We start from the raw sequence: 13,650 nt of genomic DNA on the forward strand, positions 1-13,650 counted from the left end.
GCCCGCCGAACAATTAACATAGACATATGAGGTATGTGCTTACTCGAGAGAAATTGGGTTTCAAATACAAGTAAAAATATTCTCCTTTTTACCCCTTGCATGTTCTTGTAGACCCAATTTTTGAATTTTTGCAAGTGTAAAAAATGAAGATTTTGAATTTTCTCCTTCACTTTGCTGCTATTCCTGTGAAACACCTAAAGGGTTAATACACTTACTGAATGTCATTTTGAATACTTTGGGGGTGTAGTTTTTATAATGGGGTCTTTTATGGGGTATTTCTAATATGAAGACCCTTCAAATCCACTTCAAAACTGAACTGGTCCCTGAAAAATAGTGAGTTTGAAAATTTTGTGAAAAATTTCAAAATTGCTGCTGAACTTTTAAGCCCTCTGGTGTCTTCCAAAAGTAAAAACTCATAAATTTTATGATGCAAACATAAAGTAGACATATTGTATATGTGAACCCAAAAAATATATATTTTGAATATCCATTTTTCTTACAAGCAGAGAGCTTCAAAGTTAGAAAAATGCTAAATTTTCATTTTTTTCATCAAATTTGGGGATTTTTCACCAAGAAAGGATGCAAGTTACCATAAAATTTTACCACTAAGTTAAAGTAGAATATGTCACAAAAAAACAATCTCAGAATCAGAATGATAACTAAAAGCATCCCAGAGTTATTAATGTTTAAAGTGACAGTGGTCAGATGTGCAAAAAACGCTCCAGTCCTTAAGGTGTAAAATGGCCTGGTCCTTAAGGGGTTAAACACAGCTGACTATTTTTTCATATGACAGTCTGTTTCCCATAGGCTAAAATGTTTGACTGTTGTTAAGTTTCACCCGACAAACAATGATTTAGTTTGAACTGTCTTATGTGTTAGGGCATCTTTAGTCAATGTTTCAAAAACATAAAGCCTTGTCTAAACTCATTGCGAATAGACTTGGTGCTCTCTTGCCCAAGCTTGTTCATCCACATCAGGTGGATTTTGTCCCAGGGAGGGAGGCCCATGAAAACACCCTCAAGACCTTAGATATTATGTACCATGCCCAATCCCGTAAAATCCCTCTCATGATTCTTTCCCTAGATGCTGAAAAAGCATCTTACCCCATATCGTGGTCGTCCATTCAGGATGCGCTGCATACCATTGGTGTTAGTCCTGTTCTAAGCTCGAAAATGATGTCCCTTTATCAGACCACATGTCTCTTCCCTTCCCTATTCATAACGGAACTGGTCAGGGATGCCCTTTTGTCCCCTTTATTTTATGTTTTGATTATGGAGCATCTTCTGACTTCCATTTGCTGTAATCTGGATATCTTGGGGATAAGGATTGGGGATCAAGAGTAAAAGTGCTCAGCTTTCGCTGATGACCTGCTAGTCTATATAACAAATACACATGTTTCTCTTCCTTCCTTGATGTCGGAGCTGTCCAGATTTGGGGGAATAGTCTAATTTTAAGATTAATGTGTCCAAGTCTGATGCGCTGAATGTGTCCCTCTCCCAAGCCATGGTAAATCTCCTTAAGGCTAACTTTCCCTTTGCCTGGCCTACTCCTGGAATCACATACCTGGGGATTATGATTCCCTGCGGATTTATCTCACCTATATCAGTGTAATTTTGCCCCTCTCCTCACGCAATTTTAAACTCACTTGGATGTGTAGCATAAGAAGACCCTTTCCTGGTTTGGTAGAGTTAATGCCCTCAAGATGACACAACTGCCCAAGCTATTGTATTTTGTAGAGACTGTACTGATTGCTCTCCCTGCCACGTATTGCCGCTCCATGTATAGCCGGTTTGGAGCCTTTATATGGGCCACTGGGCGTCTGAGCCTTAGCCGTGAGATGTTATTATGCCCTAAGGTGGTGGGGGGCATGGGCCTTCTGGATTGCATCTCTCTCATAAATCGGTCATTGCTAATAAAGAGCAAGAGACTAACTACAAGATTCTGTCTTGTTGGTATGGCACCCCAGTACAACTCCATCGTTGGTATTGCACCCCAGTACAACTCCATCGTTGGTACCCATTGGTGCCATATGTTTGTTGGCGCTGTGGGCTCTCACCGGGCAATATGACATATCTGGTGGGAGTGCACTTCATTGACCTCTTTCTGGTCCACTGTCCTGCGTGTTGCTCGAGAGGTCACTGGGATATTGGTCCCCAGCTCCCCGGAGACCGCCTTACTATTCCAGTTTCCTATGTCTTCTACCTCTTTTCGGAAATCTATAATTTGCTTTAGGCGGTGAAAACAGTCGTTCCCCATAACGTTCCCCGTAGGTGGCGCTCATCTGAACCCTCTTCTGTTGGTGAGTGGTTGGTTGAGATTGCACACCAAGACGTGGTTTGACTGGTTGACTTTCCAGTCGTCCTGGGTTATCGGGCTCTTCTGGACTCTGCTACCTTTGCGGCCCCCTAGTGTCTCCTTTCTTTTTTCTTCTGTGTCCCCCCTTCTGGTCCCCATGTTTTCTACATCTCTTTCTGTCTTTGTTTCTGTATTGGTGTTCGTTTGTCTCTTTGGTTTGAGTTTCCATATTATCTTGGCCTTGTTGCTCGGTACCCCTCCTGGTTCGCTCAGATGGGTGCATTTTGACTTGGTCTGTTTTTTTTTTTTAATCTCCACCTCATTTGTTTTTACCTGGGGTTTCCCCACCTGTTTGCATTGTTCAAACTCACTGATTTAAATATACCGTGCGTTTTATGCTTGAATTGCATTTGCATCTTCCCTTGTGTTGTTTTTGCCTCATTTGGGTGTCTTTAGACATGTTTTCTATTATGCATCTTTGTTCCTGATTGTTTGTTTTTTGTCTTAAAATAAAATCCCAATGAAACAAACAAACAAACAAAAAACATAAAGCCTTGGACTTCACAATGTTCACTGCTCTTTCTTACCACTACAAAGGGAAACACCATTCCAATGATAGTGAGACCCAGCCAGTTTATTACTCCTAGTATCACCATTGCAGCTGCCCGTGCTTCCTGAGGAAAGATTTCAAGATTGATTGTTATGGTGGTCCCACCTGGAAGAACAGAAAAATAAGAGTCTGTCCAAATTCAGTATACACATTAGCTTCCCAAAGAAAGGTATGAATGAGGAATAGGATGAATGATTAAGAGAACAAATTGCAGAAATGGGTGTGGGTTAATTGAAAAGGGGGAAAAGCTTAAATGCAACACCCCACACTAAATGGTCCCAATTTTGGCTCACATATATATTCTTCGACTAGACAGTCTAAATATGTATCAGAGCTACTGTAATAAATCTGGTGCATTTCTAGACAGTCTTGTCTAAGTGTATAATGTTAACAGTTCCCATACACTTTGGACAAAAGTTATCCAAACCTGCCAATCGGGGGAGGCCACTTTAGACAGTGGAATGAAGGGTCCAGCATGTTGGATTTCAACTACTTGACACTATTGTTCTTGGAGAGAAAAGAGCTATTTGGCAGCAGCTTACCTCTACTCTCTTCATAGAGGACACATGAACTTTCAACCATGCCGAGCATTCATGTGTATTGGGGAGATTGGAAGAGATAGCTGTTTGACTAATCAAATGGCTGGCTGACAGCTTTTGAAATGTATAGCCACCGTAAGGCTAGGTTTCCAGTTTTTCTTTTTTTTGGAAAACTGCCACTGCAGTTTTTGAGCCAAACCCAGAAGTGTATTCAAATTAATGGGAAATATAGAGGAAGGACTTATACTTTTTCTTGCTGGATTCACTTCTGATTTTGGCTCTAACACTGCAATGGCAGTTTTCCCAAAACACGTGAGGAAAAAAAACAGTGTGGCAACCTAGCCTTACAATTAAAATAGAGTTTTTATTTATCTGCAATGTATTGATATGTATGTGCAATTGTATTGATATGTATGTGAATAAATTAAGAATATTCTCTAATAAAGATAAGACTCAAATATGAAAAAAAAAGGAACAGAGAAAAGCGCAACAATGTGCCGTTATTCTGGTGGTGGTATATAGATGTAGCTGTGAGTGTAGGTATGCTCACCTTTTCGTGTTGCGCTCAGCGCACAACACCGCACGTAGCTTGAATCCCTGGTATACAGGGGTCATATGGTTCCGGAAGGGCTGCTCGCACTCTGCCGCCTCGAGGAAAGATCCCGGACGCCTGGTTTGCTGAGAAGAAATGCGAAGGATCTCCGATCCGAAAAAGGTGGTGCTTAAGAGCACTCCTTTCCAAAGGGGAGGGTGTGGAATTAATAGCCACACAATCTGAATGTAGAGAAAATCTGGAGATTTTTTGCAGGTACAGTGCAAACATAGGATAACGCGTTTCGAGGGGTGGGACCCCCTCTTCGACAGGATCTGACGAAGAGGAGGGCCCACCCCTCGAAACGCGATATCCTATGTTTGCACTGTACCTGCAAAAAATCTCCAGATTTTCTCTACATTCAGATTGTGTGGCTATTAATTCCACACCCTCCCCTTTGGAAAGGAGCGCTCTAAGGCACCACCTTTTTTGGATCAGAGATCCTTTGCATTTCTTCTCTAGTAAAGATAATCATACAGTTTTTTGTTGACTAAAGGAGCCTTTGACATCGCAATATTGTTACACATCTTTTTTTAACATGGTGGAATGAGGATCTCAACATCTCAATGTAAGCTCCACAAAAGCAGCTCCTGGTGGTGCAATGCAGGCCAAAAACCCTGCCATGCAGTGTGTCAGTAAGGTTTGTAAATTGGTGATGTTTTAGTGCAGTTTTAAGCCACATCATCACTACCTAAGCCCTCCCTTCAGCCCCTCCAACATACAGTCTCATGTAAATACCATCACTCCCCTTCCTTCATCTCCTACCAACTAACAGTCCCATGATAATAACATCACTCCTCTTTGGTGGAACACGTGACGGAATGACGTGAGCAGTCAGCTGCGCTCCCTGGACCCCCCACCCGCCTGCAATGCCAAGCTAGAGGAAGACGCTGGGAACCATCTGTGCTCAGGGGAGGCGTGTCTGCTGGGACCGGTGGAGACCCGGAGTGAAAGCACGCTGCTTGGGCTGCTGAGTGTTGGACGCAGCCCTCTTAGCCCGAGGCATCGGATACCTGAGATGGCCCTGCCGCCTCCCTCATTCGACCGCTGCTCCCCCCTCCCTCCCCCCTTGCATAACCACTCTCTCTGCTCCCAAATTCTCGCGATGTACGGGATCTCGGCGTGCTTAGTGACAGGGCCGCAGAGTCGGAACTCAGGCAGCCTGCGATCTCAGTGAGGTGGGAAGAGAGGAGAGTGTGTGGACGCCTGGACTTGGAGTGTCGCAAATATTACCCTGAGCTTGAAGTGAAAGGACTTCTTCGGTGACATACCCTTCTTTTTCTTATCTGGAAAACAGGGGAGGGGGACACTTGAGTCATGGGGGAGTTGCGGGGGAAAACTACCCTCAGGATAAACTAAAATAGTGAACTGTTAGGAGGAGCTACCCCCAAAATAAGAAACACTGGTCCGAAAAGGATTCTATTGTTACGCCTAGCGCTCCGGGTCCCTGCTCCTCCCCTGAGCGCTCGCGGCGTTCGTCTCCTTGCAGCGGTCTTAGTACAGACATATCTCTTATTAGAGATGACACAAAGATCAAAGGAAGAGTTAAACAAATAGAAAAAGCAATCCCTACATTAGAAAAAAATATAACTGAAATGCATAAGGAATGGGATGATATGAAAAAAGAAAACATGTTTTTGAAAGGGAAGCTGGTTGATCTGGAGGATCGCTCCAGAAGAAATAATGTTCGTGTTATTGGTCTTCAGGAGGGAGAAGAAGATGGAGAGGACCCAGCCACTTTCGTGAAAAATTGGCTAATTGAGACTTTCGGGGCAAAGAACTTTTCGGAAAGCCGTCAGTCTGGATTCGAGGGATCAGTTAGTGCCCCCTTTTTTCTTACTAAAGAAAATTTTTATGAAAATTAGGGGGATTAAAGAGAAGAGGAAGAGGTTGGCTATATTTGACCGGATAAATAACTACCTTCGAGCGATTATAATCTTAATAGAGACACATTTAACAAAGGAATCAGTTAGATTAATCGAAAAAAAATGGGCTAAAATAAAATACCACTCTACATTTTTGAAGTACTCGGTTGGGGTCTCAGTGTTGATCTATCATGCGGTAAAGTTTACGGAATATGTATTTGAGTCTGTTCCAAGAAGGTGCTATGTATTTTTGTATTGTAATTGGGAAGGAGTGGATACGGTTATTGCAGCTATCTATATCCCCCCCCCCACCTTTTTCTCTCGAAATTCTTCAAAAATGTATTATATTTATTGAGGGGAAGACATATAAAGAGTTTTTTGCTCTAGGTGACTTCAACTGTGTGATGGACCAAGCACAAGACTGGATGGGTAGTGAGAGGGGAGCTAATAAAACCCTTCTCTATAAATGGTGTCAGGAAAGTGGGTGCAAGGACACCTGGTGCTGGTTGTACCCAACTAAACAAAAATTTTCCTGTTTTAATATGACGCATAAGACCGCATCTAGGATTGACTTAATCTTGGTGGATGAACAAACCCTCACCTCAGCTCGGAAAATAAGTTATGAACCAAAAACTGTGTCAGATCACGCAATGCTAGTGGGTTATATACAAAACAACAAGAGGGGGTGAACATACATACGTTCTCCATTAATGTGTAACCAGTGTTGATTAATAAAGTAGTTGAAGGGGTGGAAAAGGAGATAGCAGAATTCTGGGCAATTAATAAGGGATCCACGGGGTTACACATGGTGTGGGATACATTAAAAGCCTTTTTGAGAGGCATACTTATAAAAAGAATTGCAAATTTTAGAAGGAAAAGAAAAGGAGAATCAACTGGTGAAAGAAATTAAAGAATTAGAAACTATATATTCACAAATTAATGGAACTAAAGAGTGGGAGAAATTAATGTTAGCACAAAATACATATAAAGATTACATGTTGGAAAAAGCACAACATACACTATTTTTTAGGGGACAAAAACAATATCTGGAAGGGGGTAAAACAAATAAATGGCTGATGGGTATAATAAAAAATCTGAAAACATCCCAAGATATTAAAGTCATTAAGGATGAAAATAATAGATTAGTATATACCAAGGAGGAGATAGAACAAACTATTGTTAATTATTACAAAACATTATATAAGAGTGAAGGTTGTCAAACAGAATTTAATATAAACAAATATTTTAAGAGGACTAAATCTCCCAAAAATTTTGGAAGAACAAAAACAGGAGATAAATAGGGAAATTACCTTAGAGGAGCTGAAAATAGCATTAAAATCATGTAAGGGGAACTCTACGCCAGGAACTGATGGCTTCGTTTTTGAAATATATAGAGTATTTGGAACTACTCTTCTACCCTATTTTTTGGAATTATGTAATGAATCCTTAGTTTTGGGGAAATTATCCCCTTCTATGGCGGAAGCCTGTATTGTCCTTATTCCAAAAAAAGGTAAAGATGAGCAAGAAGTGGGGTCTTACCGCCCAATCTCACTAATTAATACAGATTACAAATTGTTTGCAAAAGTTTGGGCTCTTCGCTTACAAAAGGTGATCAATAGCATTATCGGGAAGAACAAAAAGGTTTCATACAAAGTAGAAACATATATAGCAATATTCAGAGAACTTTTTAAAATATCCAGATTGGTGTAGATGGTCCCCACTCTATCCTGTCCTTAGATGCCAATAAGGCGTTTGACAGTGTAGATTGGGGATATCTAGTAAAAACAGTGGAGATGAATTTGGGGGAATTAATAAAGAGGGCTATAAAATTAATATATCACTCACCTACTGCAAGAATAAAAATAAATGGCAATATGTCATCTAGCTTTACCTTGGAAAGAGGCACCAGACAAGGTTGCCCACTCTCACCTACCTTATTCGCTATAGCAATTGAACCACTGGCCCAAATTATTAGAAATACTGACAAATTTGAGGGGTTTGGGATTAACGGTACAAAGGAAAGAATTTTACTTTATGCAGACGATGTCTTACTTTTTGTTAAAAACCCGTCTGAGAAAATAATAATAAGAGAAATAGTACGGTAAGTACTCCGGTTATAAGATCAACTGGTCAAAATCAGGTCTCCTCCTACTAGGTAAGCAAATAAACTTGTCCTCATATAATACAAGCACCTTTAAGGTAAACGAAGTAATGGAATATTTAGGAATTAAAATTACAAAAAATCTCTCACAATATATTAAGTTGAATATTATGCTGATAGAATTATACTAATAAAAAGTATTGTTTTACCGATGCTCCTCCATCCTCTCAGAGCAGCTCCAATCTGGATCCCTGATAAGTACTTTAAAGAGATTGAGAGGAGAACGAATGAATTAATATGGGGACGCAAACGTCTCAGGATTAAACAAATTATGATTAATCCACCAGTGAAACTAGGAGGTATAGGAATTCCCAACCTCCAGTTTTATTACCTAGCTTCTCAACTGACTAGGTTATGCTTAGAGGGTGGAATAGTAAGTACTTTTATGAATGTAACAGGGAAGGAAACTGCCACCATCTGGGAAATATTAGAAGGTAAAAGAGAAACGAAGAATAAACTGGAGGGTACATGCTTCTTTAAAATGATTAATAAAATTTGGAGGTTTGCAAAAAGAGTAATAGGTATCTCTGGAAGCCTAAGATTTACCAAGATCTGGGGAAAAGTTTTCTTCCCAGAGATTTATAAATTAATGGAGTATGTGGACTGGGAGGAAGATGGGATTTCAAGAGTAGAACAATTGGTAAATAATAAAGGTCTCCTCTCTAGGAAGGAACTGAGTAAAAGATATAAATTAGAAAAGAGAAGGGAAATTCAATATCTGCAGATAAAAAATGCATTTTATAAAGAAAAAGATAATCCCAGATGGGAGATTGAACATAATTTGATACCTTATACCTGTTTGATACCTTATTAGATACTAGAATTCAAAATAGGAGTAGATTGAGCAGAATTTATCAAATCATTATTAAATATAAAGCACAAAATAATATTTAAAAAAAATCATCGGTAAATGGGAAAAAAAATAGGGCCAAGGGGAGGGGAAGACTGGTGTGAAATTTTTCAGAATATACAGAAATTCGCGATTAACTCTAATCATGAGATATCGCAAATGAAAATAATACACACAGTATACTATACCCCACAAAGTCTACTTAGAATGGGAACTAGGTCGGATTTGAAATGTCCCCGCTGCTCAACTGATGTGGCAGATTTATTACATATAATTTGGAGCTGTACAAAGATTCAAACATTATGGATAAACAATTTTGAGAAAATAGAGGAAAATCTTGGCGTAAAACTAAACTATAGTATTCATACGGCAATATTGGGATTGGAAATTGGAGAGAGTATAAAAATAATATTGATTTTGAGGAGGTGGTTCGCCCCCCAATGCTTCACATATAAAAGAATGGATGAGTATGGTGAATAGAGTTCGGAAATATGAAGCTGTATATTACCTAGGGAAAAAGAAAGCTGCAGGGAATAGGAAAGAATAGGAGAAATGGAAATGAAAAATTCCCCACGAGATCAACTTTAAAAAGTTACTAGACTGATGGCTGGGGAGGGGAGGGGGGGGGGGGGGGGTATAGGTAGGGTATTCAGGGTGGATGGGAGGGAATAAAATGTAAAAGAAATGTGTTATATTGTAATTTGATATATACATGTATGTTTTATATATTTGTAAATAAAATAAAAAATCATCACTCCAAGATGTACAGTCCTGCTTTAAAAGCACTGCTCCCCTCCCTTCAGCCCCTTCTTACTTACAGCCCCATAAAAAAAACATTGTTCCTCTTCCTTCCATGTAAAAAAAATCCTCCCTCAGCCCCAATGTACAGTCCCATATAAAACATTTTTTTTTAAGTTTCCTCAGCACCCACATACATTCCGATGTAGATAAATAAGATCACTCTCCTCTCTTTAGTCTCTTCAACCTATCCTATAGCCCCACAGCTGCATGCACCCCTGAATTTTATCTAGAAAATGAAGTATTTCTCACAGAAAAGGATTGCAGTAACACATGTTTTGCTATACACATGTTTATTCCCTTTGTGTGTATTGGAACTAAACCAAAAAAGGGAAGAAAAAAAGCAAATTGGACATAATGTCACACCAAAGTCCAAAAATGGGCCGGACAAAATTATTGGCACCCTTAACTTAATATTTGGTTGCACACCATTTGGAAAAAATTACTGAAATTAGTCGCTTCCTATAACCATCAATAAGTTTCTTACACCTCTCAGCCGGAATGTTGGACCACTCTTCCTTTGCAAACTGCTCCAGGTCTCTCTTATTGGAAGGGCGCCTTTTCCCAACAGCAATTTTAAGATCTTTCCACAGGTGTTCAATGGGATTTAGATCTGGACTCATTGCTGCCACTTCAGAACTCTCCAGCGCTTTGTTGCCATCCATTTCTGGGTGCTTTCTGACATATGTTTGGGGTCATTGTCCTGCTGGAAGACCCAAGATCTTGGACGTAATCTTTCTGACACTGGGCTGTACAGTGCGACCCAAAATCCATTGGTTATCCTCAGATTTCATGATACCTTGCAAAACATCATCGAACCTCCACCATATATCACTGTAGGTACTGTGATCTTTTCTTTATAGGCCTTATTCCGTTTTCAGTAAACAGTAGAATGATGTGCTTTACCAAAAAGCTCTATCTTGGTCTCATCTGTCCACAAGACATTTTCCCAGAAGGATTTTGGCTTACTCAAAATGTAGTCTTGCTTTTTTATGTCTCTGTGTCAGCAGTGGGGTCCTCCTGGGTTTCCTGCCATAGCGTTTCATTTAAATGTTGACGGATAGTTTGCGCTGACACTGATGCTCCCTGAGCCTGCAGGACAGCTTGAATATCTTTGGAACTTGTTTGGGGCTGCTTATCCACCATCTGGACTATCCTGCATTGACACCTTTCATCAATTTTTCTCTTCCGTCCACGCCCAGGGAGATTAGCTACAGTGCCATGGGTTGCAAACTTCTTGATAATGTTGTACTGTAGACAAAGGCAAATCTAGATCTCTGGAGATTGTTGATATTTTTCCACAATTTTGGTTCTCAAGTCATCAGACAGTTCTCTTCTCCTCTTTCTGTTGTCCATGCTTAGTGTGGCACACACAGACACACAATGCAAAGAATAAGTGAACTTCTCTCCTTTTTATCTGCTTTCAGGTGTGATTTTTATATTGCCCAATATTGCCCAATGTGATGCCCAGGTGATTTTAATGGAGCATCACATTCTAGAAACAATCTTATTTTTCCCTCAATTTTGAAATGGTGCCAATAATTTTGTCCAGACCATTCTTGGAGTTTGGTGTGACATTATGTCCGATTTGCTTTTTTTCCTCGTTTTTGGTTTAGTTCCAAAACACACAAAGGGAATAAACATATGTATAGCAGAACGTGTTACTGTAATCCTTTTATGTGAGAAATATTTCATTTTCTAGAAAAATTTCAGGGGTGTCAACATTTACGGCCATGACTGTAGGTCCAGTGTCAGCCCTTTAATTTGAGAAGCAGTACCCTTTAACCAAGGCTGCCCCCCTATGGGAGCAGCTGATCTGTTAATTCAGCTTATTGCTCCTGAAGCCTCCGTAAACACAGGGTGACCCTATCAGCAGCATCAGTTGGAAGACTAGAATATATAGAAGGATGGTTACATTGGAGCATCCGTGGGGTTTCATTCTCGGAGTCAAAGTATTCCATTGTATGCCTTTACACTGAGGTATGTTGCAGCAGGGGTGGAATGACACCTCATGGGGCCCCTGGGCAATAGAAGATCATGGGGTCCCCGTGTGCCCACCCTTTATAGACACCCCCCACCCACATACCATATTGTTTGTTTTTCCTTCAGTACAGTCTGATGAGGGTGATAGTACTGTGTTGTTTCTATCACATTCCTTTCACAGTGACAGGAATGTGGCCACCATGTTCCAGTTGAGATAGAATCAAAGCTCCAGTATTTGACGTCCAGAAGGAAGTCACAATGCTGACTAATGCTCACTAATGGAGAAGGTGGAGTCAGCGCAGCCACCCTTCAGGCACTAGAGGAAGGCTACCTTCAATATCTGAAGCTTGACTGCACTGACTCCTCAACTCCCACCCCCCCCAGTAAGTGTAGGCTGCACAGCAGTGAGTACAGGCTGTAAATGTACGTTTGTGTGGACAGCCCTGTCTGAGATCCGAGGAGGCTCTCTAATCAGGCGATTTAGGCGGCCGCCTAAGGCCTCGCGTTAAAAGGGGCCTCGCGGCCGCCTAAATCATGTAATTAGCCCGTTCCCGCAGAATTACATATATAAATGTCATGATGTGCAGGTAGTTTGCGCATCTTGACATTTATATATGTCATGCAGTTAACCCGGCAATGAGTGGCATCGCACGGGTTAACTGGCAGAAGTCCAGCTGTTACCAGTGGGGGGACAACTTTTGCAAGCCCCCCCCAGGACCATCTGTGGATAGTCCTGGTCAGCGATCACTGTGATTGGTCCCTGTGGACCAATCACAGTGATCGCTGACTGGGGGGGGTTAAAGTTCAGATCCCGGGAGCTGCGGGGGGCCGCGGCACATACCTGCGGAGGGGACAGCGTGGCAGTAAGGACCAGGGACCGGCGGCAGGCAAGTCTAGAAGGGAGCGTGGCGGCGGCAGGCAAGTTTAGAAGCCAGCGGCGGCAGGCAAGTGGAAGCAGCAGTGAAGATCGCCGTAAAGTGATATTCACTGCTGCTTCTAGAAGTTTCAAAACTACAACTCCCAGCATGCCCAGACAGCCTTTGGCTGTCTGGGCATGCTGGGAGTTGTAGTTTTGCAACATCTGGAGGGCCGCAGTTTGGAGACCACTGTGCAGTGGTCTCCAATCTGTGCTCTTCCAGATGTTGCAAAACTACAACTCTCAGCATGCCCAGACAGTCCAGGCATGCTGGGAGTGGTAGTTCTGTAACATCTGGCCCTTCAGATGTTGCCGAACTACAACTCCCAGCATGCTTGGGCAGTCTGGGCATGCCTGGAGTTGAAGTTTTGCAACAGCTGGAGGCACACGGGTTGGGAAACACTGAATTAGGAAACAATGTTTCCCAACCAGTGTGCCTCCAGTTGTTGCAAAACTACAACTCCCAGCATGCCCAGACAGCTGAAGGGCATGCTGGGAATTGTAGTTTTGCAACAACTGGAGGAGAACAGTTGGGAGACCGCTAAGTAGTGGTGTCCAAACTGTAGCCCTCCAGATGTTGCAAAACTTCAACTCCAAGCATGCCCAGACTGCCCAGGCATGCTGGGAGTTGTAGTTTTGTAAAATCTGGCCCTTCAGATGTTGCCGAACTACAACTCCCCGCATTCCTGGACTGTCTGGGCATGCTGGGAGTTGTAGTTTTGCAACATCTGGAATAGCACAGATTGAAGACCACTGCACAATGGTCCCCAAACTGCAGCCCTCCAGATGTTGCAAAGCTACAACTCCCAGCATGCACGGACAGCCAAAGGGCATGCTGGGAGTTGTAGTTTTGCAACAGATTTGCACAGGGTACATTCACATGGGCGGGTTTACAGCGAGTCCGCTGCAGCTCAAACTCCCAGTGGGAAACTCGATGTGAACCCGCCCATGTGAATGTACCCTAAAAACACTACACTACACAAAACAACAAGTAAAACACTACATATACACATACCCCTACACAGCCCCCCCCCTCCCCAA

The 13,650-nt window shown here is 41.8% G+C and overlaps 1 protein-coding gene across 11 annotated transcripts in view; it reads right to left on the reverse strand.

The window, feature by feature from the left end:
- LOC130282706 (solute carrier family 2, facilitated glucose transporter member 11-like) overlaps positions 1-13,650 on the reverse strand; it is a 141,629-nt gene that overhangs the window by 7,099 nt on the left and 120,880 nt on the right. For 9 of the 11 annotated variants that reach the window (XR_008846507.1, XM_056531252.1, XM_056531258.1 and 6 more), the window contains one exon: positions 2,883-3,010. Coding sequence is in view for 9 of the 11 variants with exons in the window: in XM_056531252.1 (XP_056387227.1) it covers positions 2,883-3,010 (128 nt within the window). In the remaining 2 variants the exon portion in view is untranslated. The remainder of the gene's footprint in view (positions 1-2,882; positions 3,011-13,650) is intronic. The other 2 variants (XR_008846508.1, XM_056531299.1) reach the window with 1 other exon arrangement.

This window comes from Hyla sarda, chromosome 1 (assembly GCF_029499605.1).
Source record: "Hyla sarda isolate aHylSar1 chromosome 1, aHylSar1.hap1, whole genome shotgun sequence".
NCBI classification, from domain to species: domain Eukaryota; kingdom Metazoa; phylum Chordata; class Amphibia; order Anura; family Hylidae; genus Hyla; species Hyla sarda.